Genomic DNA, 26,934 nt, shown 5'->3' with positions numbered 1-26,934 from the left:
GTGAGTTCGGAGAGGGAGAGATTGTGGGGGATGGCGTGGTCCAGTTGCTCAGGCCTCCTGGGGTCACAGGATAGCGAACCACACAGGTGAAGACTGGGCGCGGTCTTTACAGCGCTGCTGGCCCGGAGCCAAGTGGAGCTCAGAGCTTCGGGACAGGTGGCTGGCAGTGCCCTGCCTTTGGCTGTCTGCCCAGCCTCCGCCCTAGGCGCAGGACAAGCCGTGGGACAGGAACTGCCTGTGCTCAGGCCAGAGAGTTAATATTTGTGCGGGCGCCGCAGGGACGGACCGGCTCCGGTAACACCCGGACAGCGGACCTCCACGATTGTCCCCATGCGGAGTCCCTCCTTTCCCTCGTGGGGGCCGCCGCCGCCGCTGCAGCTGCTACTGCTGCTGTTGCCGTGGCCAGTCTGGACCCAGGCGCCCGCCGCAGCCTCCTCCTGGGGAACCCCGGGCGCCCTAGACTGCCCCGAGGCGTGCGTGTGCGCGCCGGGGGGCCAGGCCAACTGCTCGGAGCGCGCGCTGCCCGCCGTGCCGGGGGGCTTGAACCGGCGCGTCCGCGTGCTGCTGCTGAACCACAACCGCGTGCACGCGCTGCCTCCCGGCGCCTTCGTGGATGCCGGCGCGCTGCTCCGCCTGGACCTGCGCGAGAACGGACTGCGCTGGGTGCACGCGCGGGCCTTCTGGGGCCTGGGCGCGCTGGAGCAGCTAGACCTCAGCGCCAACCAGCTAGAGGCGCTGCTGCCCGGCACTTTCGCGCCACTGCGCGCTCTGCGCGCCCTCTCGCTGGCTGAGAACCGGCTGGCGCGCCTAGAGCCCGCGGTGCTGGGCGCGCTCCCGCTGCTGCGCGCGCTCAGCCTGCAGGACAACGACCTGCCTGCGCTCGCGTCCGGGCTCCTGGCTGGCCTGCCGGCTCTCAACACGCTGCGCCTGCGCGGCAACCCCTGGACCTGTGGCTGCGCGCTGCGCCCACTCTGCGCCTGGCTTCGCGGGCACCCGCGGCACGCGCCAGGTGAGCCCTCGCGGGCGCGGGCGGGACGGGCGGGCGGCTACCCCTGCGGCCGTCTGACGCCGCGCCCGTGTCCCGCAGAGGCCGAAACGCTGCTTTGCGTGTCGCCGGGGCGCCTGACGCTCAGCCCCCTGACCGCCTTCCCGGACGCCGCCTTCAGCCACTGCGCGCGGCCCCTTGCCGCCCGGGATCTGGCCGTGGTCTATGGTCTCGGGCCCGTCTCCTTCCTTGCTAGCCTGGCCGCCTGTCTGGCCCTGGGCTCCGCGTTCACTGCCTGCGGCGCTCGCCACCGCCGCCGCCGCCGCCGCGCCGCCGCCCGCCGCCAGCAGAGGAGGCAGCCGGATCCTGGCCCCGGCACGGCCTCGCCTGCGGCCACCGCCGCCCAAGCTTGAGGGGCCGCGGCCGCCCTCGAACCTCCCCCGACCCGCTTGCCCCTTCCGCATTCCTGACAGGCGTCAACAAGCGACACAGCTCGAACTTTTCGTGACATTCCTTTTGGTATCACCACTGCACACACCGGGTGGGGCGGGGGTCGGCGCGCGCCGGGCCCTTGGGGTGCGGGGCACGGGCCGCACGGGGGAGGTGCGCCTGGACGCCGAAAGGCCGGGCCTGCACCTGGCGGGGCTGAGGATAGTCCCGAGCCAGCGTCTGCGAAGCCCACCCTGGGTGGTGGGCGGAGGAGGCAAAGAGAAGGCTCAGCCCTCGCAGGGTCCAGAGGTGGGAGGCAGTGGGGAGCCCGAGAGCGCCCCAGGGAGGCGCTGCCAGCGGGTGGGGTTCAGGGTCTGCAGTCCAGGAAGGGCAGGGCCAGCTCAGAGGATGGGGTGAAGCAGAGAAGGGGTACAGGCAGGAAGGGGGAGGTGAGGCGGGGGCCGTGCGGCGCAGGGGCACGGGAGGGGTGGCCCAGCCAGCCGGGGCCAAGGCCCACCGTAGCTCTGGGAGTGGCCAGGAAGGATGGGGCTCCAGTCTCTGCGCCAAGCCCCTCTGCCGGGCTGTCAGATGCTCTGCCTGCCGCTCAGAGACCCCAGGGCCCTGCCTCTGCCGGACCGCCCTGCGGCCCTGCCCAGCCAGCTCAGCTCTGGCCCGTCCTCAGCGGCTCTCGTCCGAGCCTCAGTCCAGCAGGGGCTGCCCACCGGCAGCAGGGCGGACGGACGGACGGGAGGCCCGGGGTGGGCAGTCTCTGGCAGGTGGGCTTCCCTCAGGCCTTCCCGAGCAGCAGGACCCCTCAGTGTCCTTGGCCGGGCTAACGGGGCGGGTGGGCGCCTCCGGGCGCCTCACACCACGGTGCTGACCGAGGGATCTGAGAGGTTGAGCGGGCCCGTGATATCAGTGGGATGGTACTGCTGCAAAATAGAAATACAGACAAGGCGCCCGTTAGCCCGGCCGTCAGGGGCACGCGCGGGGCCGGGACGGGTGGACCGGCCAGCCGGCCGACCGGCGGGCAGGCGGGCGCGGCCTGGGGGAGGCTGGGGGGCGCTCCTCCCCCTGACCCCGTCGTGCTCCGGGACTCTGCGTGGGCCGGGCCGCTGTCCCGTCCGTCTGTCTGTCTGTCTGCGGGGGAGGGGGGCAGAGGAGGGCGGGCAGGGCGTCTCAGCTCTCCCTATGACGGGCACACATCTGCAGCTGGCCCTCCTCCCTCTCAATAGCGCGTCGCGGCAGCACTGTGTCTTTTTGGTTTTGCAAAGCGCCGCGTCCACCCCCGGTGCTCTATAAATAAGAACCAACAATCAATACCCGCTGGCCCCGCCGGCCGCCAGGGACCCCAGCCCTGAGCGCCCAGTGCCGCCCTGGCCCAGACCAGCCACGGGACAGGGGCAGCGCATCTCAGCAGCCGGACTGACCCCACCCCTCCCGACAGAGCCCCCCACCCAGGCCTCCCTCCGAGCAGGTGCCCAGCCTGAAACGGTGGGGGGCTGGGCTGCCCTCCCCCGCCCAGCCCCCAGCTGGCAGTGTCCCCAGTCACCCCTGCAGGGCTGGCCAACCCCAGATGCCACGTGGCACCAGAGCTGGCCTGGAGGGTGGTCCCCGGGGAGGCTCGGGCAAGGAGTCTGCTGGGAGCGTGTCCCGGGACAGGCACCCTGAGGGTCTCTGAGCTGCACCCAGGCCAGCTAAGGGCTTGTGAGTGGGCTCCGGGCTGGGACGGGAGTGGGATTCTGCTGCCCTCGGAAAGTGGCCCCCTGCCTGCGTGACTCTCCTGACCCTCCTTTCGCCTGCCTGTCCCCAGAGGTCTGTCTGCTGGGCGCCTCCTCCCCGGCTGCCCCACCGCTGCTCCTCTCTGGCCCTCCCAGCCCCCGGTGGGGCCCCTGGCTCAGGCCCCACCCAGTTCCCAGGCTGCACGGCTCCAGGCCTGTGCTCTCAGCCCCTCGGGCCACCCCTGTCCACCCACTCTGCCTGTGCTGAGCCCTAGGAGTGGAGTAGCCAGGCCTCACGGGCCCCTTTGGGGCAGGTGGCGGCCTCACCCCGGACTTGGATGGCTCTGGGCCTCACCCTGTCTGTCCTGTGTCTGCCCCTCTTCCCTTGCGCTGTGGGCAGGGGCTACAAATCCTGCTTCCACCTGGATCGTAAGACTGTGGGGTGATACTGCCCGTGAACTGGGGGCTCCTTGTGGACGGGAGGACGAGCCGCCCCTGAACCGTGGGGAGGCTGCTGGGCTGAGGGCTGTGCTGGCTGGGCGGGCCCTCCTCGCTGGGGACGCTCCCAGCAGGGCTAGGCCAGTCTTGGAGGCCTGGGGTTCCAGCACACACACCCAGGACAGTGACAGGCTGCCCAGGCAGGAGGACAGGGAACCCTTGGCTCAGGCTCTGAAGGGGCTGGGGGTCAGGCGCTGAAGCACCGCTGCCCTCCGTGGGGGTCTCCGCTCCCTGAGCCTCAGTGCCCAAGGCTTGCCAGCCACAGCTTGCGGGGCCCCCCCGCCCCGTTCTCAGACCCCCGGGCGCTGCCAGCACGCCTCCCGCAGGGCCCCTGCTCGGCCTGGGGTGGGAGCCGCCACCTCTGGTCCCACCCGTTCCCCATCTGACGGCCCCTGTGGCCAGGGGCCTGTGCCAACTCCAGGCCCCAGCCGTCCACCCAGATGGAGCCGGGCCCGGCCCCCCAGCCCCGGCCCACACAGAGACCACATGGAGGGGATGCAACAGGCATGGCTCTGGTGAGACACGAGAGACAGGTGTCTGGGTGGCGGGGCTGGCGGCCAGACAGATGGACGGATGGGACATCACAGGCACCCCTCCACGGACGTCGCAGGGAGGGAGCGAGGGCAGTGGGCCTCTCCCTGGGAGAAGCTGGAGGAACGCACGCAACAGAGAGGTGGTGTGGCCTCCTGACGGCTGAGGAGCCCGGGACGGGGTGGCCCTGGGCGCCCGGGGCTGCAGGCACAGCCCCGAGTGGGGAGGCTGACCGGCTGACCAACGACATGACACGGCTTTAAGATGGCGCGTGGCGTCATGGCACAGGGGGCAGACTAACGCAGAGACACACGGGGAAGACGACCCGGCGGGCGGGCCCGCGGCAGAGGGCCGAGAGAGGGGCCCAGAGTCAGAGAGGCCCTAGTGTGCCGGGCGGGCAGCGGTGAGCGCAGAAGGGCCGCGCGGGCAGAGGCGGGTGGTGGGATGGCGAGGGCGGGCCTGATGCACGGGACACAGACACGGGGGCGAGGGGAGAGTCGGACACGTGGGACTGGGCGCTCTTCCCCTTACCGTGTCTTTGGAGGACCTACGTCTCTTGAAGCTGGAAGCCAGGGTGGAGGTGAAAGCCCTAAATGTGGCTTTCTTTTTAGGGTCGGGCTCTGCTCTACCACTCTTTCTATCCTAAAATGAATATGTATAAGTGATTAGACGGCTGAGGGTGGCGGCCACACCTGCCCTCGCCTGCTCCTGGGGGCTGCTGCCCAGCCTGGCTGGCCGCTCGGGCCCTCGCTCCTGCCTGCCTCCCTGTGCTGGATGGACCAGCCGCCGGCCCCACGCTCGCAGGCGGCCTCTGCTGCTGCCGGGGTCTCCGGCCTGACCTTCCTTGTGCTGGGACTGGGTTTGGGGAGGCGGGGTGGGGTCCTCAGCTGGCTCTCTTCCAGGAAGGTCCGCCTGGTTCCCTGGTTCCAAGGTGCCCCTGGTGTACGGGTGCCCCAAGGAGGAGGAGCCCCCTGAACACTGGGTGAGTCACCCCCACAGGCCCCACCAGCCACTCTGACCCCAGAGGAAGCACACCGAGATTTAGGAAGGGGCTGAGGGGACCAAAGGCAGGTGGCGAGATGGATTGGAGTGACAGAGAGACAGTGGCAGCTCCTGGGACCCTGGCTTTGGGTCTGATGGCCAGAGTGGGCCCTGCGCCCGCCACTGGGAGCAGCAAGCCAGGTCCCAAGAGCAAGAGTGGGCAGATGAGAGGTGTGGGGACACTGGCAACCCCATTCCCCCGGCCCTCCCTCTCTGCAACACCAGCTTCCTCCCAGGACACAGGCTCTGGGGAGGCACCCAGAGAAAGAGAAGAGATGGGGCAGCCTGGGGCTGGACCATGGGGCACGACCCCGGCCCAGGTGGGCTGTGGGCAGCCCGTCCCCTGCTGCCGGCAAAGCCCCATGAGCACAGCCTGGGGTGCCCGGCGGGACCAGCTGACCAGCTCAGACTGCAGTTACATGGAGCACAGCAGGGTGGCAGGGAACCGGGTCCTTGGAGGGGCACGGGGCGGCGAGGGATGGTGGACTGCGCCTTGGACTCACATGCTACACCCAGCTGGGTCCCTGTCTTACCCTGCCTCAGTCTGCCTTCCTACGGAATGGGCCTCGGTGGGCGACTCTGGAGACAGAGGGGCCGGGTGGACGCTTGGAGCCCGGCTTCGCAGAGGCAGCCACCCACAGGCGGCGCCCAGCACTGCGGCCTTGGCTGTGGCTCCCAGCTCCAGTCCTTGCCCCTTGGGCTCCTGGGAGCCAGAGCCAGCGCTTCCGCCTGCGGGGATGGAGGAGGGCCGGGCCGGGCCGGGCCATGGGCACCAGGCCTCGGAGGGCGGCCTGCCCTACCTGCAGGTTCTTCCTCCACACGTTCACAGCCGCAAACGCCAGCTGCATCTGCTTCCGCCGGGCGTCCTTGTGCCGTTTATAGGCGATCTCGATGAAGATCAGAAAGATCCCGGCCACGATGCCCCCAGCCACCAGCATGAAGACCCCTGGGGGCGACACCCAGTGCCTCAGCTGTGGCTGCTCCGGATGCGGCCCCCTGGGGCACCCATCTAGGGTCATCAGGGGCCTTGACATGGGGGGGGAGGGGCCCACCTGCCATATTCTCGAAGGTGAGGGTAGCAGGGGCGTTGCTGCGTGAATCGCACTCCTGGTACCGAACCCACGTCTTGTCTAGGTCTTCCATGAAGCCGTTCTCGTGGGACCTGGATGGGCGGGGCGTGTGAGCCCCGGCGGGGCGGGGCGGGGCGGCGCGGGGTGTGCCTCGGGAGGGGCTCGCGGGGCGGGGCGGGGCGGAGAGGGGGAAGGTGAGGCCAGCTCACTTGAGGATGGACAGGGAGACGTTCTGTTTCCAGGGGCTGTCCTTGCGCATGCCGATGCCAAAGCCCGAGCGGAAGAAGAGCTCGCCCGTGGTCACCAGGTCGCACTTCTGCGAGGCCTCGAACTCCAGCACCGCCGAGTCCCAGATGAAGGCGTGCAGCTTGCTGCGGGCAAGGGCGGGGTCACGGCGGCCACGCTTCCAGGTGGCCCTGGCTCCCCGCGAGCCTTCCTCCTGCCAGCTAGGGACCCGCCGTCTGTCCCCCCTCCCCGTGGCTCCCACACGGCCGGGACACTGACTGTGGATGTGGACGCCCCCAGCTTGTCCTGCCCGCCCTTCACTCGCGCCCCGCCTGCCCCTCCCTTACTCGTCGCGCCCGACCCGGATGGCTCCGCCCCGCCCCTTCACAGGCCCCGCCCCGCCACCACTGGCCCCGCCCCCATTGGTCGCGCGCGGCCTGGCTGGCCCCGCCCCTCTCCCGCCCCGCCCCTTCACTTGTCGCGCACGGCCTGGATGGCCCCGCCCCGCCTCCACTGGCCCTGCCCCTCATTTGTCGGCGCGACTTGGGTGGCCCCGACCCGCCCTCGCTGGCCCCGCCCCCTCGCTGGCCCAGCCCCGCTCCTCACTTGTCGCGCACTGCCTGGATGGCCTCCGCTGCGCTCTCGTAGTTGTGCTTCTCCATATGCCGGTACATGGTGCTCAGCTCCACCTGCCGCCGGAAGTAGATGTCCACTGAGCTCTGCTTCACCGTCGCGTAGATGAACTTGTCCGAGGGATTCCTCAGCTGCGGAGTCAGAGAGCCAGGCTCGTGGCTGCTCCCCGGCCCCACCCCACCCCACCCCACGGGGCGGAGGGCCTGAGCGCCTCCCTCCCCAGCCCCCAGACGGGCCCGGCCTCACTCGCGGGTCGTTGATGCCGGTAATGCGCTCTTCGGGCCGGTCCAGCACCAGGAAGGCTGCCAGGTTGGCGGTGTAGGAGGCCACAATGATCATGGCGAACCCCGCCCACACCATGCCCAGGATGCGCGCCGAGAAGCTTCTGGGGGCGCCTGCGGGCAGAGGACCGTCAGCTCGGGGCGGGCGGCGGGGCAGGATGGGGCCCTGGCCTGGCGTCGCCTCACCTTCCCCGATGCCTGAATTGAGCAGGACGCCCCAGGAGAACCACATAGCCGAAGACAGGGTCAGCGCATCCTCCTCCTCCTCCTCGCTGTTCACTTTGAACCGGCCGAAGGGGCTGCGGGGGCGCAAAGGGCGGGCGGGAGAGGGCGGAAGGGGCAGCCTGCCCCGGCCCGCGCCCGCTCCGCCCGCCCGCAGGTAGAGGAGTCCGGTCCCCGGGCCGCACTCACCTGAAGCGGTCCAGCAGGTACAGCATCACGGCCACCACGTGCACGGACAGCCCCACCAGCAGCCACAGCGTGCTCTGGAAGGGCTGCATGAAGGAGTCCAGCGTGCTCCGGGGGATCTCCTGCGGGGCCACAGGCCGTCAGCGCCGCCCCGGCCCTCCCGGGACGCCCCCCGCCCCGCCGGGCCTCCACGCACCTTCTTGACCAGAATGGTCAGGCCCTGGTACTTGAAGGGCTTCGAGAACTCGATGTACTGCGCGCGCTCGTTGTTGATGGTCAGCGGGGCCACGATCATGTCCGCCTGCCCGCTGAGCAGCTCGCCCATCATCCCGTTCCACTCCTTCTTATTGCTGTTGTTCACCTGTGGGGCGACCCCGCCGGTGGGGACGCGGACACCGCGGGCCCCACTCCCCAGACAGGCTCCCGCCCCGACCCATCTCAGGGGTCACCCACTCCAGACTCCTCCCAGGCTCAGGCCCCGCCCACAGAAGACCCTCGGGGGAGCAGGACCCGGTCCTGCGCCGGCTCCTAGGAACCACTCCTACCCGCTCCTGAGTGCCGAACTTGCCGTCGGCCACCAGGTGAACCTCGTACGTGAAGTTCATGGTCCGCGCCAGCTTGATGAGCAGATCGACGCAGAAGCCATAGCAGCACTGAGGCACCGTGTGGCGCGCTGGCGAGTGGGGGCAGGACGCGGTCAGCAGGGGCTCGCCGGCGCGCGGTCCCCGCCCCCCCGAAGCCAGTGCCCCCGCCCCGCACTCACGGCTGCCTGGCGACGTGTCATTGGGCCCAGTGCAGATCACCTTCTTGACCGGGTCCCCGTTGACGGTGAACTCCTCCTTGCACGTGCCGTCGCTCAGCGTAGGCTTGACATACACGAAGGGCTCCTGGTGGATCGTCACGATCTGGGGACGCGGGGACACACGGCCTGGACCACCAGCCCTGGGCTGTCCTGGGCGCTGCCCTCTTCTCAGCACACAGACTTCCCTGGAGCCCCCTCCCCAGATCCCTGACATTTCCCGCACTACCCCCTACGGCCCCCTCTGGCAGCGATCAGCCTGCTGCTCCCAGGAGGGGCGCCAGAACCTAAGGCTTCCTCCAGTGCGCAGAGGGCGCCTGGCCTCCTGGAACACTGTGCCTTCTCTCGGCCACTTTTCTTTCAGGTCCTGGCCTACGGAACAGTCCCTTGGTCAGTGGAGCCTGCCAGACGTCCAGTCTGCCCTGAGCCCCTTCTCTGACTTCTTGAGGCTGAGGACCTCCCTGTACCAGCCCAAAGCCTACCCCCTGCCCCCACCCCCTGCCATGAAGACAGGGGCATGTCCACTCAGAGCCTGCCCAGGACTAGGGACATGCAAGGACTGCCCTTGTTCGCTCTTCCAGCTTCTCCTGGCCTCAGCCTCCACCCGCAGGGGGTCGTTGTCTGATCATCTATCCTGCCTCCCTGCCTCTCCCCCAGTGAGGCTGCCCTCTCTGCTGTGGCCTCTTCAAACCAGGGGCTCCTTGGGGCTCACAGTGGGCACTCTCTCCTCTCTGTCCTTCAGAGCTCTGGAGGCTGGGAGTAGGCAGGATAGACATAGGCAGCGGAGCTGAACCAATCACTGCACGGGATGAGGGGTCCCAGGGGACACAGTGCTGGGGTTGAGTCTAGGAGGTGAATGAGGTTGGTGAGAGAGGCCCCTTCTCCTGCAGGGTGACCAGCTCCCCCAAGGGCAGGGGATTGGGAGCCCCTGAAGGGGCTTATTTGCTTTAAAACTTTCATCACCATTTCTATTATACAAGTAATATGCTCATGCTTTTAAAAAATCAGTGAGACAGAGGAGGGATAAACCGGGAGATTGGAATTGACATATACATACACTACTACACATAAAATAGATAACTGATAAGATCTACTGCATAGCACAGGGAACTGCGCTCAGTGACCCATATGGGGATAGAACCTAAAAAGAGTGGGTATATGTGTGTGTATAACTGAGTAACTTTGCTGTACAGAAGAAACAAACACTGTAAATCAACTATCCTTCAATGAGAACTAATTTGAAAATAAACAATTTTGTGTCAAAAAAATAAGGACCACACACAAAAAATTCTAAAAGGCCTTCTGGCTCTCAAAGCCTATAGGGGACCATCTTGGCCATCTGTTTTGTCTGTTTTACACTCAGACTTTTCAACACAAAGCGTCTTTCCTGAGCATTGGCTTGGGGAAACTCCCTTCTGCCCATAGAGAGGGTTGGTGCCCTGTGGGCAAGTGCAGACAAAGAGGTCCAGGTGAGAGGCCATGGGGGTGGGGTAGCTCAGAAAGCAGAGGAGGTCAAGAGAGGACCTGGGGACACCACAAGAAGGACGGTGTGGGGCTCTTTGCCTTTGGTGAGCTCAGGTACCAGCCTGATGCTGGTGTGGGTCAGTGTGGGAGGGACTCTTGGGAGGCATCCTGGGATGAGCCTGAAGGAGTGTAGCAGAGTCAGGATGAGGAAGAGAAGCTGTGAGAGATGAGGTCCCAAGGGAGGGGCTCCCAGAGGCCCAGTGAGTCACAGAGGGGCTGGCCAGTGCGGGGAGACCCGGCTCAGAAGGACAGTCTGAGCCAGTTCCAGCAGGAGGCCAGGAAGGCCAAGGGTGGGCGGTGGGCTGGGACCACCTGGAGGAGTGCCGAAGAGTGTGGAGGCATCATCTCCAGGACTGGGGCTCAGCACTCAGAGTACTGAAGTCCACAGAAAGACCAACTGTCTGTCCCTCGTCCCCAGGGGAGCCCGGGTCCACATGGCTGTCCCAGGCTTAAGCGGGATGGGGTCAGGAGGGGCCGGGGAGCTGGGCTTCCTCTCCTGCACCCACTCCCTCTCCCTGCCCCTCCGCCGCGCCAGGTGTGTGCAGTGGCCATGGGTGCTGGGCTGGTCCCAGGGCCTTTAGTCACTTTCAGGGCCCTCACTGTCCCCTCTGCACCCGCAGCACAGGATGGAGGCTACGGCGTACAGAGACTGGGGCAGGGAGGCGGGGCCCCCACCTTCAACCTGGTGGACATCTGATAGCCGCGAGGTTTCTCGGTCTCTCCACCCGGCCAGATGATCTTCCTGTCATTGGGAATGACCTGGGGGTGGGAGTATGAGATGGAGGTGGCCACGCAGGGGTCTCGGCCCCAGGACCCTAAGGCCCCAGCCCCCACCCCCTCATGACCCCCACCTACATGAGTGCCGTTGTAGATGCCCACTTGTACCAGCTTGCGGTTCTGCAGGTTCATGATGCTGTAGTTGGCAAACTTCCGGTCCCCATCCTCGTTGAATTCCACACGGCCGGTCACCCCGTCTGCATACTTGGAAGACATCAGAACCCTGGAGAGGGCAGTGTGGTTGGAACGATCAGGGATGCAGTTCCCGCTCCCACTGTGAGCTGCCTGGATGGCGAGCCCGTCCGCCGGCGCCAGATGGACAGCACAGCCACGTCAGCCAAGCAGCTCCTTGGCTCTAGACCCTGTTTTGAGGGTTTCCTGTGGGCTGGGACGTTTGATTCTCACAGCTTTACAGATGAGGTGGCAGAAGCCCAGGGAGGACGCGGTGGCCCATTCACCAGTGAGTGGAGGAGGATGGGTTGAGGTCTCGTCTTCCTGCATGTGCACACGTGAGTGTGTGTGTGTGTGGTGTGTCCACTGGGCCATATATGTGTGCACACACAAGATCTTTGTATGGGGTGCAGCCCCGTGCATGTACGTGTGGCACAGGTGTGATGTTCCACGAGCCTCTCCGAATCTGCATATACACGCATGCGCCTATGTGCACATATGCTGCATGTCTGCAGTTGTGTGTGCTCCTGCTGTGGGCACCACGGACCAGGACTCTTCACCTGCTACTTGGGGGTGGGTGTTGGTGATGGAGGGCCTCCCCACACTAGTGGCACGGTGTCCAGGGTTCTCTGTGTTAACTCCTGCCCTGCTGCGGCCACCCACTGTGTCTCTTGCCAACCCTGGCTCTCGGCAGATTTGGATGTGCTTAGTCACTCAGTTTGTCCAACTCTTTAAGACACCATGGACTGTAGCCCTCCAGACTCCTCTGTCCATGGGGATTCTCCAGACAAGAATACTGGAGTGAGTTGCCATGCCCTCCTGCAGGGGATCTTCCCAACCCAGGGATCGAACCCAGGTCTCCTGTATTGCAGACGAAGCAGGCTTGGGTGCCATCCCCAAAATCCTTGTCTGACCTCCTGGGCCTGAGGAAGCTCCCAGTGCCCGCCTGAGGCAGGATCCTCTTCCCCAGGGCTATTAGTCATCCCGGTGGCTGGGGTGGCGTCTCAGGTCGGCTGCAGTGTTTAAAAGTGGGGACAGGGGCAATGGAGGCAGCCATGCTTCTGTGACATTCGAGGCGACGGTGTCAGTGTTGGAAATGGACCAGATGGTTATCACAGCGGGGATGGAGGTGAGGATGGAGACAAGGTGGGGACAGAGAGGAGCGGGGAAGGAGGCTGTGTTTGTAGGCGCAGCACGCTGGGCTGGAGCGACTCTTCCGGGTTCCGGAACGGTGGCCCGCCCACCCTAGACGGGCGGCCCCACCCCCTCAGACGGAGCGGCCCCGCCCACCTCAGAGCGACCCCGCCCACCCTGGAAGAGTGGCCCCGTCCACCTCTTGAAGAGCGGCCCCGCCCACCTTGGAACGGCGGTCCCACCCCCTCAGAGAACGGCCCCGCCCACCCTGAGGGGCGGCCCTGCCCACCTCTTGAAGAGAGGGACCACGTCCGCATTAAATCAGCTCGCGCACCTTGGAAGAGTGGCCCCGCCCACTCTGGAGGGCGGCCCCGCCCATCTCCGAGGGCGGCCCCACCCAGTGGCCCCGCCCACCTTTTGGAGAGTGGCCCCGCCTACCTCTTGAAGAGCGGCCCGGTCTTCCAGATGTTGGTGTTGCCCACACAGCCCCGCGGCGGGTCGGTGATGTTCTCCTTCTCGAGCAGCTCGTGCACGGCCTGGGCCACCACGCCCACGGCGTCGCTGATGTGCGCCGACTCGTTCTTGCCGTTGATGAGCTGCAGCCCGATGATGCCTGGGGCGAGAGCTGGCTTAGAGCCCGAGGGGGATCCCTGCCCACCGGGACCCGTGAGCCCAGCACTCACCGTCCGGGGCGTAGCGCAGGGCGTTCCCCGAGATCTCGCGCTCCCCAACCAGCCACACGTACCCCGAGCCCGTCATGTTCAGCATCGCGGCTGCGCGGTACACGGTGGCAGCGTCGTCCTCGCTGTGGGGCAGAGCGGGGTGACGGCCAGGACTCCAGCTCTCCCCACCCGCAGCCGGCGGCGGCTGCTCGACTCCCAGGTCCCCCTCCACAGCGTGTCCTTCCCCTGCCTCTTCCCCGCCCCTGGTCTGCAGGGAGCTCTGGAGGCACTGCAGAGATGGGGGGCAGCCCCCACCCCGGCCCCTCCCTCAGCCGGCACTGCACCTGGGCCCGAAGACTAGCCCCGAAGTGGTGCGGTGGGGCCCAGGCCCCCAGAGCTTGCCAGAGGTCTCTTGCTGGCCCCCTGCTCTTGTGGACAGGGTTAGGGTGACACGGATGGTGGCGGCTCATTATTGATGGATAACTTGCTCACCTGTACCAGACAATATTCTGAATGCTTTCCACGCACCTTTGTATTTAATTCTCAGAACCTCCCTGTGAGGCAGGCAGAACATGATCCCTGGCAGGACAGGGACTGAGGAGCCAAGGCACACGGTGGGAAGCGGAGGGTCAGGTCTATGTCTGATAATCCACCCCTGAGCCCTTGCTCCTGCAGTTTCCTGGGCAAGCCACACCCCTCTGGTTCCATGCCTGAACTTGTGAACTGAAAGGCTGGGACCTTTCTGGATGCTGCTGGGACCAAGCGCCAGGGTGCTGCCCTGAGCCTTGCAGCAGAAGCCACTGGGGGGATGAGGGCACCTGCTCTCCCTTTTGGAGTCTGAACAAGCATCTCTGGGTGCCCAGCCCTGGGTGCTCTCCCTGCCAGCCAGGGCAGAGCCCCTGGCAGGACAGAGCACAGGCCTCACCTTGCAGGCACACGTTGCCCTGAGCTCTTGGTGTTTCCTCACAGCCGAGCCTCTGTGGACCCCGTCCCCTAGGGCTGGGCTCCGCCTGGTCAGGACAAGCACCCTGAGCCTGATGGCACTCCCACCTCCTCTTCCCTGCAGGGTGGAACTTGACCCCAGACATGATGGACACTTTGCTTCTCTAATGCATGGGCAGCGGGGGACAATGCAGTTCAGGAGATGGTCCGAGGGCGGGGTTATTTTTACAAGGCTGATGCAGAAAACCCAGTCAGCCCTAGGGACCCTAGGGGGTCAGCCCCAATTCTCTCAGGGAAAAATCCAAACCTTCAGTGTTTGCTTTAAACAAGAATGCAACCCAAAATAGAGGTGCTTCAGGCTGCATCCAGCCAAGACGGCCGGCAGCACCAGCATGTGCATGTCGGGGCGCGGCACCCCCAAAGCCTGGTGGAGAGGCCTGTCTGCTTGACACCATCCAAGTCTGTGAGGTTGGACTTGGTGGTGAGCACACACCTATGCTTGTGTCTGTGTAAATCGATACCTTCAGGAAAGCAGTTGCAGACAAAAGCCTGATCGACATCAAACTGTTTTATGGAAATAACTGATCCCAGTAAAGACAATTCCAGGAGGATTACTTTTAAAAAAAGTTTTGGAAACAAATTAGAAATTCTGACACGCTCAATAGAAAACTGGTCAAAAGTTAAGACTGGCTTAATGAGGTTTCTCTGCAAAATGCTCTCAACAGACTTCGTGAGAAGCAGACAGCGGGTGTCGGGTTGGGGACAGGGTGAGCCAGGGCTGCAGCGGCCCTGCCCAGGGGACTGCTAGCATCCCTGGGCTCCAGGGGCGGACTGTGCCGGGCCGGCTGGTGTCCTCCTGCCGTGGGACTCTGGCCTCTCTGCTCCAAGGTCCTGTGTGTGAGGGCACAGATTCCTTCCCACTTGAAATCCAGAGGCCGTGAGTGGATTCAAGAGGTGGGCATGTGGTTGGTGAACGCTGTGCCTCGGTGGGCAGTGTATGTGCACGCGCAGGGCCTGTGCACTGTGTGGCACACACGTCTATGTTTGTGAGCACATGTGTGCCGGTGTGGGCGTGTGCCAGTGTAGTGTGTCTGCTCATGTGTCTAGGTGAGCATGTGTTTGTGAGTGTGTGTGTGTGGTGTGTGGCAGTGTGCCTGTGTGTGTGTATGAATGTCTTGTGAGTCTTGTGAGTGCATGTGTGTGTGGTGTGTAGCGGTGTGCCTGTGTGTATATGACTGTCTTGTGACAGCGTGTGTGTGTGGTGTGTGGTGGTGTGCCTGTGTGTGTTCAAGTGTCTTGTGAGTGAGTGTGTGTGTGGTGTGTAGTGGTGTGGCTGTGTGTGTGTATATGAGTGTCCTGTGTGTGTGTGTGGTGTGTGGCGGTGTGCCTGTGTGTGTGTGTGTGTGAGTGTCCTGTGAGTGTGTGTGTGTGTGTGGTGTGTGGTGGTGTGCCTGTGTGTATATGAGTGTCTTGTGTGTGTGTGTGTGTGTCCTGTGAGTGTGTGTGTGTGGTGTGTGGCGGTGTGCCTGTGTGTGTGTGTGAGTGTCGTGTGTGTGTGTGTGAGTGTGTGTGTGTGGTGTGTGGCGGTGTGCCTGTGTGTGTGTGTGAGTGTCCTGTGTGTGTGTGTGAGTGTGTGTGTGTGGTGTGTGGTGGTGTGCCTGTGTGTGTGTGAGTGTCCTGTGTGTGTGTGTGTGTGGTGTGTGCCTGTGTGCCTGTGTGTATATGAGTGTCTTGTGTGTGTGTGTGGTGTGTGGCAGTGTGCCTGTGTGTATATGAGTGTCTTGTGTGTGTGAGTGTCCTGTGAGTGTGTGTGTGTGTGGTGTGTGGTGGTGTGCCTGTGTGTATATGAGTGTCTTGTGTGTGTGTGTGTGTGGTGTGGCAGTGTGCCTGTGTGTGTGTGTGTGGTGTGTGCCTGTGTGCCTGTGTGTATATGAGTGTCTTGTGAGTGTGTAAGTGTGTGTGTGTGGTGTGTGGCGGTGTGCCTGTGTGTGTGTGTGAGTGTCCTGTGAATGCGTGTGTGTGTGGTGTGTGGTGGTGTGCCTGTGTGTATATGAGTGTCTTGTGTGTGTGTGTGTGTGAGTGTCCTGTGAGTGTGTGTGTGTGTGGTGTGTGGCGGTGTGCCTGTGTGTGTGTGTGAGTGTCCTGTGAGTGTGTGTGTGTGTGTGGTGTGTGGCAGTGTGCCTGTGTGTGTGTGTGAGTGTCCTGTGAGTGTGTGTGTGTGTGTGGTGTGTGGCGGTGTGCCTGTGTGTGTGTGTGAATGTCCTGTGTATATGGCATATACATGTGTACACGAGGGCAGAGAAGCGGGTCGTGTGCACGTGCGTGTGCAGTGCATGTGTAGACAGCATGTGGGTGATGTGTGTTCAGTGGATGTGTGTGAGTGAGTGTGCTGTGTGTGCCTGTGTCGGGGATTAGTGCCTGCTCACTGCCTTCCAGCCCGAGGAGCAAGCTCCATCCCAGGGAGACGGAGGCGGGGCACCCCGGGCCTCACCCCCGCTGGCGCCTGCAAAGCTTCTGGGACGGGAGGACAGTGCCGGGCCCCCATGCCCCATGGGGCACGGTGCTGCTGCTTCCTATTTCTGGCGGCCTGGCCTTCCCCTGGCAGGACAGAGCCATTTGCACAAAGGTAGGCTTTTACTGGGGCTCAGCTCCAAGGTCGCGGTGGGGCCAGTCCCCTCCAGCAGCAGCCAGGGGTCAGGTCCCTAACAGGTTCCCTTCTCGTAACTGCCTAGTCCAGCCGCTCCAACCCTTCCACCCCAGGGCCCCGGCCTCTCCCTGCCGTGGGCCGTCTCTGCGGGCCCCTCGTCCCCTCCCTGGGACCCCTCCCTGACCAGCTCCTGGAACCCCGGTCAGCCACTACTGCCCGGACCACCTCTGCCTTCTTAAGGGCAGGGGCTATCCCTCTGCTGTCCTCAAGGCCCTGTGTGTGCGTGTGGGGGGCAGGGGGCGTTTGGGAGGCAAAGCCCTACATCAGCAGGGCGCGCCCTGGGCCTGGCCCCGAGGTGGCCGGGGTGGACGGCCCAGCCTGGCCTCACCTGGCGGACAGTATGATGACCCGGGCCTCCAGCTCCCGCGCCTCCAGCAGCAGCGCCGTCACGTTCTTGGTCCCCGGGTCGAACTGCAGCACCTTCTCCGCCTGCAGTGCGAGCAGGAGCGTTAGCGGGGGGCCGGGGCGGGGGACACAGCGCCTCAGGGGCGAGAGTCGAGCTGCAGCCGCTAGGAACCCCGAGGCCGCGCCCTAGGGCCGCCGCGGCCTGCCTGCCGCCTGCGCTGCCAGCTGCCTGCCCTGCTGCCGGCCTTCCTGCGTCCTCCGCTCGCGCTCCTGCTCGCTCTCTGCGCTCCGTGCTCTCCTCTCACTCCTGGCCTCACTTTTGCACTGAGCATGCAAGTTGAAGTGGACCGAGACTCAGAAAGAGGCGTGCAGCGGACAGGAAACAGGAAAGTTTTGGAACGCAATCCAAAACGGCGGAGACCGGCCGCCTTTTCCAAAACCTCGGGAGGTCCTCCGGGGCCTGTCCGCCGGCCCTGTGGGAGCAGCCCGGACTGGACTGCAGGCGGGCGGGCGGGCTCCCTCCTGGGTTCCGCGAGGAAACCCGGGGGCCCGGAGATTCACATGCACTCCCCAGAGAGCCGCTCCTCCTGCGGGCCGCCTGCGGGCGGGGGCCCGGCGGCCAGCACTGGCCTCTCCTGCCTAGGCTGCCTGCTCTGGACCTGGCTCTCCTTCCTCTCTGCTTGGCCGCGGCATGGCGCGGCTGGGCCCACGGCAGCCCTGGTGGCCGAGGCGCCCGGCCGGGGCTCCCTAGTCGTGGGTGGCGTGCACGTCCATGCATATATACCTTGGGTCCGCGCTTGTGGTCATAGGACAGTTGGTCGAGGTTTTCATAGTTCCTTTTTTTACTCTGATGAATAATGTGCACAGAGAAAATATGCAGACACAGAAGAAGATTATAAACGGTTGAAAATGACGGCGCTAAAGCAATCACACCACCTCCTCGGCACGTCTGCAGACGGGCACGTACCTGGAGCTCGCAAACACCTAGGCCGGGGCGGAGCTGGGGCCGGGACGGGGCAGGGGTGCAGGGTGCGGGGGCCACCAAGGCTCCCTGCCTGCGTGGAGTTGCACTCATGGAAATGGTCAAGTTCAGGAGAGAGGGAAGCCCTGCCTGCATCCAAACGAAACACACCCTCTGGGGATCCCTCCTGCCCCCAACCCTGCCATGCACCTGCCGTGGGGTCCCCACCGCACCCCCCCAGCCACGGGAGTCCTGAATGGGGTGGCGTCCCCTCCCCCAGCACCCCTTCTGCCCCTCTGGGAGACCCAGGGTCCTGCCCTCGCTGACACGTGTGGCGGATGCCCTGCCGCCCCCGGGCACTGAGCAGTTATGACGGGAGTTCATGAGCACAGGCGCGTCTGCGGGCATCCATGCGCGCGTGTCGACCTAGTGAGCCTGCGGCGGGGGCGGGGTGAGGGTCAGCGCGTCTGAGCACATGTGTGCGTGCAGGCACCTGAGTGTGAATTCGGGGTGAGCCTGCTCATGGGCACACGCCACTTGTGAGCCTGCTGGACCTCCGGGGGGGTGGAGGGCCCCTGGGCCCTGAGTCTGGGATGGCGGGAGTGTGAGTGGATGGTCTTGGGAGCAACTGCACGCGCCTGAGAGAGGGAGCGTGTGTGTGTGAGCGTGCACTGGGCATGCGTGCAGCCACCCTGGGAGGGGACACGCCCGCCTAGTGCGGCCCTGGGAGCCAGCCCTCCCCCCCAGGTTCAGCCCGTCCCCTAAAGCAAGACCCCCAGGGCCCTCTGGTTCTGCCCTCTGCTTCCCCCCAGCCAGTGCCCGCTCTTCCCTTCAGGGCCTATGGCACCTTGGGGTGGCCTGGGTTGGCACTCAGCTTATTGAAGCCAACTCCGCCTCTGCATACAGTGCGTGCGCCCGCCACCCCTGGGTCTGGCCTCCCGGGGCCCTCCCCAGCCTGAGCCTCTCTGCCCGGCTTGGCCACCACCCAACCCGGGAGGGGCACAGCCCGGGTGCGGAACGCCCGGGGCTGTGGGCTGGGTGGAGGCGGGACCCTGGGCTTCCTCTGGCAGTGGGGGTGGACAAGGAGGGGTGGGGGTCACCTGGACCCCCAGAAACACCACTCTGATCTTGCCACCGCCCTAGGGATGGGGGTCAGCTGGACAAGAACAGTCAATTAGAACCAGGCACCTAATTGGTCCCCAGGAGGGGTCCAGAGCCTGGGCGGGAAGGAGAGAAGGGGCCGAAGAGGGGCAGGGCCAAGACTGGGTGTGGGGCTGGCAGACTTCCCTGGATGAGGCTTCTGTGAGGTTGACGGGCAGCGGCTAGGCGGAGGGCAGCTGCGGCAGTGAGGCCAGCAAGAGGACACAGAGGGGTCACAGCAGAGGGGACGTGGCGCGTGGGGCCACTGCACTGAGGGGGAGCCCTAGGGGCGGTGTGGGGGCGAGCTGGCGCCCCGAGTGAGTTCAGAGCCTGGGGCCTGAGCGGGCTGGGGGAGGGGAGGGGGCGGGGCGGGGTGTTTGCGGAGCTCCAGGTGGTCCTGCCCTCGCCCCGCAGGGACTGACACGAAGGAGATTTCGACTAATGGCAAAAGCGAGTGAAATGAGCCGAGGACAGGCTGGGGCGGGCGCTCGCCAGACGGAGTGGTGCTGACCATGCACGATGGAAAGAGAAGGGTGTTCACACGGGCCACAGACACAGCGGCGGCTCGCCGGCTCCTGCTCCTGCGCGCGGCGCCCCGGCCCGGGCCTCACCTTGGACTCGCGCTCCTCCAGCAGCGTCTCCAGGCGTTTCTGCGCCGCCCGGCCCTCGTGGTCGTCGCTGACCAGGAGGATGACGTGGTTCCAGCTGTAGACGCGCATCATCTCGAACCAGACGCTGGACTGGTGGGAGTAGGGCGGCACGGTGCGCAGGAAGCTCAGGTGGATGCTCTGCGGGGCACAGCAGGGCTGAGGGCGCGGCCGGAGACCCCGCCAGGGCGCGCGCGTTTGAGACCCCGCCAGGGCTCTCGGGCCGTAGATGTGAGGGCGCGCTTTGGAGAACCCCGCCAGGGCGCGCGGGGCTCGGACCACCGCCAGGGCGCACGCGTTGGAGACCCCGCCAGGTCTCTGCTCCTGCTCGCGGCGTACAGACCCCGGACCCGGGGCCCCCGCTTCCCCGACTCCTCCCCGCCCACTGTGACTTCTCCGCACCCCACATCATCTCATCTGAGAAACAGGCTCGGCTTGCCCACCAGCCCCCTGACTGAGACTGGGCGGGGGGGTTTGTGGAATTTTTCCTGGGGTGACTCCCCCACCTCCTCGCAGACACTCCAGCTCAGCTACTCGGGCTCAGAAAGTTCTTGCTGACGCCCAGCATCTCAGAGACCCCCACGGGTCCTTCTTGAATTTGTATAACCGTCTTTCTGAGGAAACCTCCCTCTTGGGGCTGCTGTCTCTTGGCCTCACCGGGGTTGTTGCTCTAGCCCACACCCTGCCACGCCTGCTTCTCTGAGGGTGCCGCCTGTGGGCAGGGGATGAGCAGGCTCTACCCTCCTCAATGCGGAGCCTCTGCGTCTGTCCAGGGAGCAGGGCTCCTAGGGACCACCCTGAACCAGGGGTTCGTCTGCTCCCTCTTTGGGCCTTGGAATCTGGGCTCAAGAATGCCCCTTTGCCTCTGTCTGTCCTCCGGCAGGTGACATGGCTGCCAGGGCGTTGTGGCTGGGGTGTCGGACTGGCTCTGACCCAGGTTGTTCTGGCCCGCTCGCTGGGCACAGACTCTAGAAGGGTCAGGGTGGAGCTCTAAGGTCTGGCCGCTAGGTGTGCCCTTGTGCTGGGCCATGGTCTGGATCTGGGGTGGGAGCCCGTGGAGGCCCGCGTCCTGCCTGGGAGAGAGCTCCCGCCCTGGCCAATCTGGGCGCACGGCTGCTGTCCTCCCTGGCGGCACTTTTCGGGCCTGATGCCCAGAGAGGTGCTGGAAGGCACAGGAGGGAGCCCTCCACTCACGGCTGAGGGGTAAGTGCCTCTGAGCAGCTCGGGAGGCTCTGCTGTGACTGGTTTTCAGAGCCTCAGGAAGAGGGGCTGCCCCGGCCTCCGCTGGCCTCCTCCCGTGGGGGTCATCCCAGAGGATCCCTCACTCTGCTCTCACTTTGCCATTGTCTCTGTTGTTCCTGACCTCCCTGGATACCCCGGGCCTGGCTGAGATGACCTCTGTGATTCAGCGGTGTTATCTAGAGCTTGGGGCTCTGGACAGGATGAATCTGGAGAAGATGGGGAGAGCTGGAAGGCTCCCAAGAGCCCAGCCCTCTGCCCCTCTGCTCAGACACCGAGCCAGAGTCCACAGTCTGTCTGCAGGTGGCCCACCCAGTGTTCTCGCCTGCAGGATCCCATGGACAGAGGAGCCAGGCAGACTGCAGCCCATGGGGTTGCAGAGTCGGACACAACTGAGCGACTGAGCACGCAGGAGGCCCCAGGCCTGTAGGGTAACGTGGAGCGGGCTGACTACCCCCCCAGCCTCTTGGTGGCATTTGCTCCCAGCTGACCGGTCCTCCCAGAGTTGGGGCAGACCCTGCGGGAGAGCTGTGTGAGCCAGCGCGCCTTCCCCACTGCTCTGGGGGCGAGTTTCCTGCTAGCCTGACTCGGGGACCTCTCGAATCTCCCAGCTGCTGCTCCACGATTACGCGGCTCAAGCCAGACCCCCAGCCCAAGGGCCACGAGGCAGCCCTGAGGCCCGCAATCCCCAGACCGGTCCCCGGCCGTGAGCTGCCTCCTCGGTTCACCCGGCACCAAGTTCAACCCTCTTCCAGCTGCGTCCTCTAGTGGAGGGCTGGTCCCTGGTGTCGCCGCCCCTCTAGGCATCTCCTCCTGGAGAACCCCCTTTTCCAAGGGCCCCTGCTCTGTGGTCCACGAAGCTGCCCCATCTTTCCCTCTTCTGACCCACGAGGGCCTCTGCCACTTCCCAGGGCTTGCTTTTGGCACCTGTCAGTGGGCTGTGTGCCTGAGTGTGTGCGGGCATGTGTCACTGTGAGTGTGCGTGTGAGTGTGGGCCTGGCACAGTGTGTGATGGGGCATGAGTGTGGGGGAGTGAACACAGTGGTTTTACGTGAGTGTGCAGACAAGCATGAATGAGTGGGTGATGGTGTGAGTACATGTGTGAACATCAGTGTATGCGTACGTAAGAGCAGGTGAATGTCCTTGTGACTGTGTGTGACTGTGTGTGTGTAGGCGTGAGTGTACAGATATGTTCGCATCTGTGAGTTTGTGTGAGTGTGAGTGCTATGAGTGTGTACTGGTGTGCATGTGTGTGGGTGAGTTTGTGTGTCTCTGTGAGACTGTATTCTGGTGTGAGTTGTGAGTGTGCCTGAATATATCATCTGGAGCCCAGAGCCCGTGGCCTGAGCCCCTCTGCCTGTGCCCCGCACCCCCTCCCCGGGAAGCTGCTGGTGGCCCTGGGTCTGCCCACAGGGGCACAGCGGTCAGGCTTACCTTGTCTGAGTAGATGGACATGCGCGTGGTCAGCCCCAGGACGGGGATGCGGTAGAAGCCGGCCGTGTAGGAGACGGGGGTGGGTGTGAAGTGGTCGTTGGGGGTAGGTGGGTGGCTAACTAGGATGGCGTAGACCTGCGGGCACAGGGGACACAGTCAGCCCGAGCGCGGAGCGGGAGGCCCTGCCCCAGAGCCACTGGCCAGCAGCAGCAGAGGCGGAGCTCGGCAGGCAGGGCTGTGTCTGGGGGGCACTTGTGCCTTGTCTGGAGGCAGAGAGAGAGCAAGACTCCAGGGACCTGGACTTCCCTGGTGGTGCAGTAGCTGGGACTTCACTCCCAGTGCAGGGGGCCTGGGTGCGACCCCTGGTCAGGGAAGCAGATGGCACATATCACAACTACAGATTCCAAGTGACACAGCTAAGACCCAGCACAGCCAAACAAAAAACAATTTAAAAACAAGACTGCAAGGTCTAAGAAGACACACAGGGAGAGGACAGACCGCTCCCCACGCTCCTGCTGTCCGGGGCCTCCCCTCCTGCCCCTCACACTGGGGGGCTGCACGGGAGGACGAAGGCCAGTCTTAGTCCTGTCTGGGGCTGTACATGCCACCGCGCTGTGGGCCAGGGAGACCCACACCCAGAGCTCCCACTGCCCCCCATCCTGGGTCAGAGGTGGACAGAGGCTAATGCTCCAGAGATGGAGGGTGTCTCCAGAAGGCCTGCATGGAGCATTACAGACCGAGAATTAGGAATTAGTGGGAGAAGCTGGACAAGGAGCCACCCAGAGGCCCAGGCCTTTTGCTGATGTCTTCCAGCAGCAGGCTGAGCCCCACTTGGTTTGAGCCGGATGCAGTGCTGACTTGGGCACCGACCACATCCTCAAGGAGGCTTGGACTTCCTGCCTGGACCAGTGGCTCAGCGCCCGAGGCAGGGAGATGGGGCAGAAGGCCTGGTAGTTCTGAGCTGCCCTCGGATTGGAAGGCCCTGTCTGTCCCATTGGTGCCTTCCCCTGCTGAGCCGCAGGGCTCCGCTGCTTCTGCAGATGGGGGGAGCGTGCTGGCGCCACGTGGCGGGGGTGGGGGCTGCCATGGCCGTGCCTGGCCCACAGCGCGCGACACTGAGCGAAGCTACTGCTGTCACCGTGGCTCCCGGCACTGGCTACTCCCCGGGGAACGGTGCCCACAGGCAGCAAAGCTGTACGTTGGAGGAGGGATCCCCATAAGGGCCCTACCCCATCTCCCTCCCTGACCCCATCTGCATCCAGAGGTGGCTGGTCAGTGTTAGCCTGAGCATGTGTGTGCATGAGTGTGACCATGCCGGTGCTCACGAGTGTGTGCTGGGTGTGTGTGTGTATACAGCATGCCCCAGCATGTCTACTTGTGTATGTGCATGTGTGTGCACGCTTGAGCGTGTCTGAGCACGTGTTTGCATATCTGGCACAGGAATGCATGTGCCCATGGAGATGCGTGGGGGTGGGCGTCTGTGTTACTGACTGTGCAGTGGATTACCCAATGCCAACATGCATGAGTGAGCGCTAGTTTAAGTCTACGCACCTCTGTGCACAAGCGTGGATGAATATGTGCGCACATGTGAGCACGAGTATCCATGGGTGTGGCACGCCTGTCAGGTGAGTGTGTGTGAGCAGCACTTGGACCGGGGTCGGGCCGCCTCTTACATAAAGGGCTGCATTGCAGTGATCGGGCTGCCTCATTGGGATGCAGCAGGCGCGGAGCCGGGGGCGGACAGCTCTGCAGGCAAAATCCCCAGTTGTGTCCTCCCCCCCACAGTGCGGGCTGCCAGCCGCTGAGCCCTGGTGCCTCCCACACAGGTCGTCCCCATCCCCACCCCAGAGAGCACCCTGCTTCAACACGTGGGCCATTTCCCCTGTCAAGCAGTACTGTGGATGGGGGCAGGGGAGGGTGAAGGGATGGAGGTCTCCAAGAAGGAATAAAGATGGCCCCGGGCCCCATCTGGTTTAAAGCCCTGCGCCCTGCGTGCGGCTGGGCCAGCACCTCGTGGGCTGCCCGGGATGCCCGCCACCACCCTGACAACACAGTGACCAAACAAGCAGCCACACATCCACACACACCAGCTGGACGCCTGGTGAGGGCAAGCCCCGGTGGCAGGCGGTTGGTCTGGGGCCGACACAGAGCTGACGGCCCGGTGTTCAGCTGCTGGCAAGACCAGCCCTCTGGGTCCTTTCTCAAGGGGAGCGAGAGGGCGAGGGAAGGATGGAATGAAACGGGGACAGCGGCAGGGAAGGAAGGTGAAGCTGGGAGGATGGGGGGAGGGTGGGGGAGGGGCGGGGCAGGCACCTGGCTGGAGATGAGGTCTTCGCACACCGACAGGGCCATCTGGATGGCGTTGGGCTTGTGCGTGACGGAGGTGGCGTTCAGCTGGATCTTCCAGGAGCCATGCCGCTTGTTGGCCTGATTCACAGCCTCGCGGAACATCTGCTCGTGCTTCCGCGTGCTCAGCACCGCGCCGATGTTGACGATCTTGGGGTCGCAGGCGGCGCGGGCGAAGGAGCAGGAGAAAAGCAGGGCGAGGGTCAGCAGGCGCATGGTGCTCATGGGCTCCGGGCGGCGCCCTGACTCTGGGCAGCGAGAACACGGGGCCCTCGGTGCATCCCCAGCGGGAAGCCCCGGCCGTCCTGCGCGCGCCCGATCCCGTGGACGGAGGGCGCCGCGTCTTCCCTAGGAGCCTTAGTCCTGCGACACCCGAGAGAGGGACGCGTGCCGCGAGGCTTCGGCCAGCCGGGCGGCCCCCGGCGCGCGTGGGTCCGCGGTGCGCGGCCCGGGCGGCGGGCGCTGTCCGCGGTGCTGAAGCGGGTCTCGCTGCAGCTCCGGGTGCCCCGCGCCGCGAGGACACGGCGGCTTCAGCTCCTCCGCGGGCTTCGCTGGTCCCGGTTCCAACGCTGCGGCGGCTGCGGCGACTGCGGAGCGGCGAGCGGGGCCAGCGTCGCCTGCCCCTCCTGCCGCCCCCGCTTCCCAGCGCGAAGCCGGAGCGGGGGCGCCTCCCGCGCCAGATTGTGCGCCTGCGTTCGTGCGAGCGTTTTTCAGAGCGCGCGCCAGAGGGGGACGCCTGTGCGCGCGCGTGTGTGCGCGCGTGTGGAGGGGTCGCTGAGACTGAGACCTGGGCTGTCTCGCACCTGTAGGGAGTCGAGCGTGAGGAGGTGAGAAGAGTTCGTGTCACCGCAGGCGGCCGCCTGTGTCCTTTAACAGGACCGAATGTGTTCGTGCCAGTGTGTGTGTGTGTGTGCGCACACGCGCGTGCACGAGTCCTCACCCACAGTCAGTGATATTTCGGGACCTGACTCCACCCGCTGGAAAGCAAGGCCTGCGAAGAGGCCCTGAGCCGCGCCCTTGGGGGAGGCAGAAGGCTCAAAAATGGGGGCGAGGCCCTGGCTGCCTGGCCATGTGACTCGGGCTCCCTCCTAGAGAGCTGAGAAGAATGGGGGGATGATAGTGATGGCCCCATGTTGAGCTGCATCTTCCAGGAGCGTCTGAGGGTCTGAACCCCAACCAGCTGTGGAGAGGCCATGCCAGAGGGGGTCGGGTCTGCAGCAGTTGGGAGGAGGGCCAGGGGTGAGGAGGCCTTGCTGATGCAGACACCCTGTGCACACCCCGTCTCCACGCTTCTCCCCTCTCCTAGGGCACTCCCGGCCCCCAGAACCCTCTCCTGCCCCTTGACACACCGCCTTGTCCTTCCAGTCCTCAAGATCCCGAGTCTTTGTCCTAAGCCCCTCAACCCCCGCCTGTGCTTCCTTCTCCCTAACTCAAAGGATGACTGACGCTCCGCCCACTACCAGTGACATCAACCGTTTCCAATAGCAACTGAGGATTCTGCAGACCCAACAGCAGAAGCCCCCAGTGGGGACAAAGCAGGGTGGTCCCCACACCTAAGCGATGTCCTAAGCAGTGGAGAGGGGAGGGGCCAGGTCCCTCCCGACAGGGTCCTGGCCCCATCCCCTGCCTTTCTCACCCCTATTCTGACCGGCCTGCCCCCAGTTCGACACAGACACTGCGGGAACCCTGGCTGCAAGGCGAGGGCTGCAGCGCTTGGCATGCTCTCTTTCTTGTCCCCTTCTCTCTCAACACGAGGAAATCATTGCTTGGGGGCTACTGTACCCGCCTGCATCTGCACCCACATCCCTCTGTTCTGGGGGTGAGGTCCACAGCCTGCCGTGTGGTCTTAGGAGGGCTTGCAGGGTTTGCTCAGAGGCCCAGAGCCAGTCCCATCTTCACAGGGTCTGTGGCCTCTGGTGGCTCAGAGCTTGGAGTCTGCACGGGTGCGTGGGGACAGGCAGCCAGCAATGCAGGCTCGGGTGTGGCCCCGGCAGCTCCAGGTCAGTGCAGGCAGGAAGGAATTCACCAGGGGCCAGAGCCCCCTGGGGGCCTGTCTCCTCCCACCCACCTCACTCCCCCAGGAGGGGGTGCTGGGGAGACTCCTATGGGGCCTGGAAAGAGAATTTCTACATATTCCCTGGCCCAGGGCTGGTTGCTACACAGCTGGAAGCTTGAACGTGGCCATGGCTGGAGCACTCACACCATGGGCGCTGCCTGTGGCCGTCAGGGCTCTTCTTTCCCTTGAAGCCTGTTTACCAACCCAGCACTGCCTCCCCAGGCTGCC

At 64.8% G+C, this 26,934-nt stretch overlaps 2 protein-coding genes across 13 annotated transcripts; one reads left to right on the top strand and one right to left on the bottom strand.

The window, feature by feature from the left end:
* Window positions 1-202: 202 nt before the first annotated feature.
* Window positions 203-6,653, top strand: LRRC26 (leucine rich repeat containing 26). 3 transcript variants are annotated; one of them, XM_044926571.2, is made up of 3 exons: window positions 205-1,009; window positions 1,088-1,504; window positions 6,518-6,653. In XM_044926571.2, the coding sequence occupies exons 1-2, from the start codon at window positions 331-333 to the stop codon at window positions 1,396-1,398; spliced, it is 990 nt and encodes a 329-aa protein (XP_044782506.1). In that variant the 5' UTR covers window positions 205-330; the 3' UTR covers window positions 1,399-1,504; window positions 6,518-6,653. The 3 variants fall into 3 exon arrangements, with proteins under 3 accessions (XP_025117949.1, XP_044782506.1, XP_006062603.1); XM_006062541.4 differs by lacking the exon at window positions 6,518-6,653 and adding an exon at window positions 5,067-5,089; XM_025262164.3 differs by lacking the exons at window positions 1,088-1,504; window positions 6,518-6,653 and adding an exon at window positions 5,067-5,182 and having other exon boundaries at window positions 203-1,009.
* On the bottom strand, window positions 1,482-25,253 carry GRIN1 (glutamate ionotropic receptor NMDA type subunit 1). Of its 10 annotated transcripts, none has more exons than XM_044926569.1 (21): window positions 24,618-25,252; window positions 22,305-22,439; window positions 19,596-19,772; window positions 17,668-17,730; window positions 16,867-16,967; window positions 12,911-13,032; window positions 12,666-12,840; window positions 11,001-11,145; window positions 10,821-10,904; window positions 8,586-8,727; window positions 8,368-8,495; window positions 8,019-8,183; window positions 7,826-7,944; window positions 7,601-7,713; window positions 7,380-7,528; window positions 7,107-7,264; window positions 6,485-6,646; window positions 6,258-6,367; window positions 6,006-6,151; window positions 4,696-4,806; window positions 1,482-2,710 (listed from the first exon to the last, which is right to left on the bottom strand). In XM_044926569.1, the coding sequence occupies exons 1-21, from the start codon at window positions 24,873-24,875 to the stop codon at window positions 2,594-2,596; spliced, it is 2,880 nt and encodes a 959-aa protein (XP_044782504.1). In that variant the 5' UTR covers window positions 24,876-25,252; the 3' UTR covers window positions 1,482-2,593. The 10 variants fall into 10 exon arrangements, with proteins under 10 accessions (XP_044782504.1, XP_025117936.1, XP_044782505.1 ...); XM_025262151.2 differs by having other exon boundaries at window positions 1,482-2,346; XM_044926570.1 differs by lacking the exon at window positions 4,696-4,806 and having other exon boundaries at window positions 24,618-25,253.
* Between the last annotated feature and the right edge of the window lie 1,681 nt (window positions 25,254-26,934).

This window comes from Bubalus bubalis, chromosome 12 (genome assembly GCF_019923935.1).
Source record: "Bubalus bubalis isolate 160015118507 breed Murrah chromosome 12, NDDB_SH_1, whole genome shotgun sequence".
NCBI lineage: Eukaryota > Metazoa > Chordata > Mammalia > Artiodactyla > Bovidae > Bubalus > Bubalus bubalis.
This window is presented reverse-complemented; position numbering and strand designations above follow the sequence as displayed.

Excerpts from the sequence above, each read along its gene's own strand:
- LRRC26 (XM_044926571.2), top strand. The coding sequence starts at position 331 with ATGCGGAGTCCCTCCTTTCCCTCGTGGGGGCCGCCGCCGCCGCTGCAG. Across the intron at positions 1,010-1,087 it reads GCACCCGCGGCACGCGCCAG|AGGCCGAAACGCTGCTTTGC; the intron begins GTGAGCCCTCGC and ends CGTGTCCCGCAG.
- GRIN1 (XM_025262148.3), bottom strand. The coding sequence starts at position 24,875 with ATGAGCACCATGCGCCTGCTGACCCTCGCCCTGCTTTTCTCCTGCTCC. Across the intron at positions 10,905-11,000 it reads GCATCTACAACGGCACTCAT|GTCATTCCCAATGACAGGAA; the intron begins GTAGGTGGGGGT and ends TCCCACCCCCAG. Across the intron at positions 7,529-7,600 it reads CAATTCAGGCATCGGGGAAG|GCGCCCCCAGAAGCTTCTCG; the intron begins GTGAGGCGACGC and ends CTCTGCCCGCAG.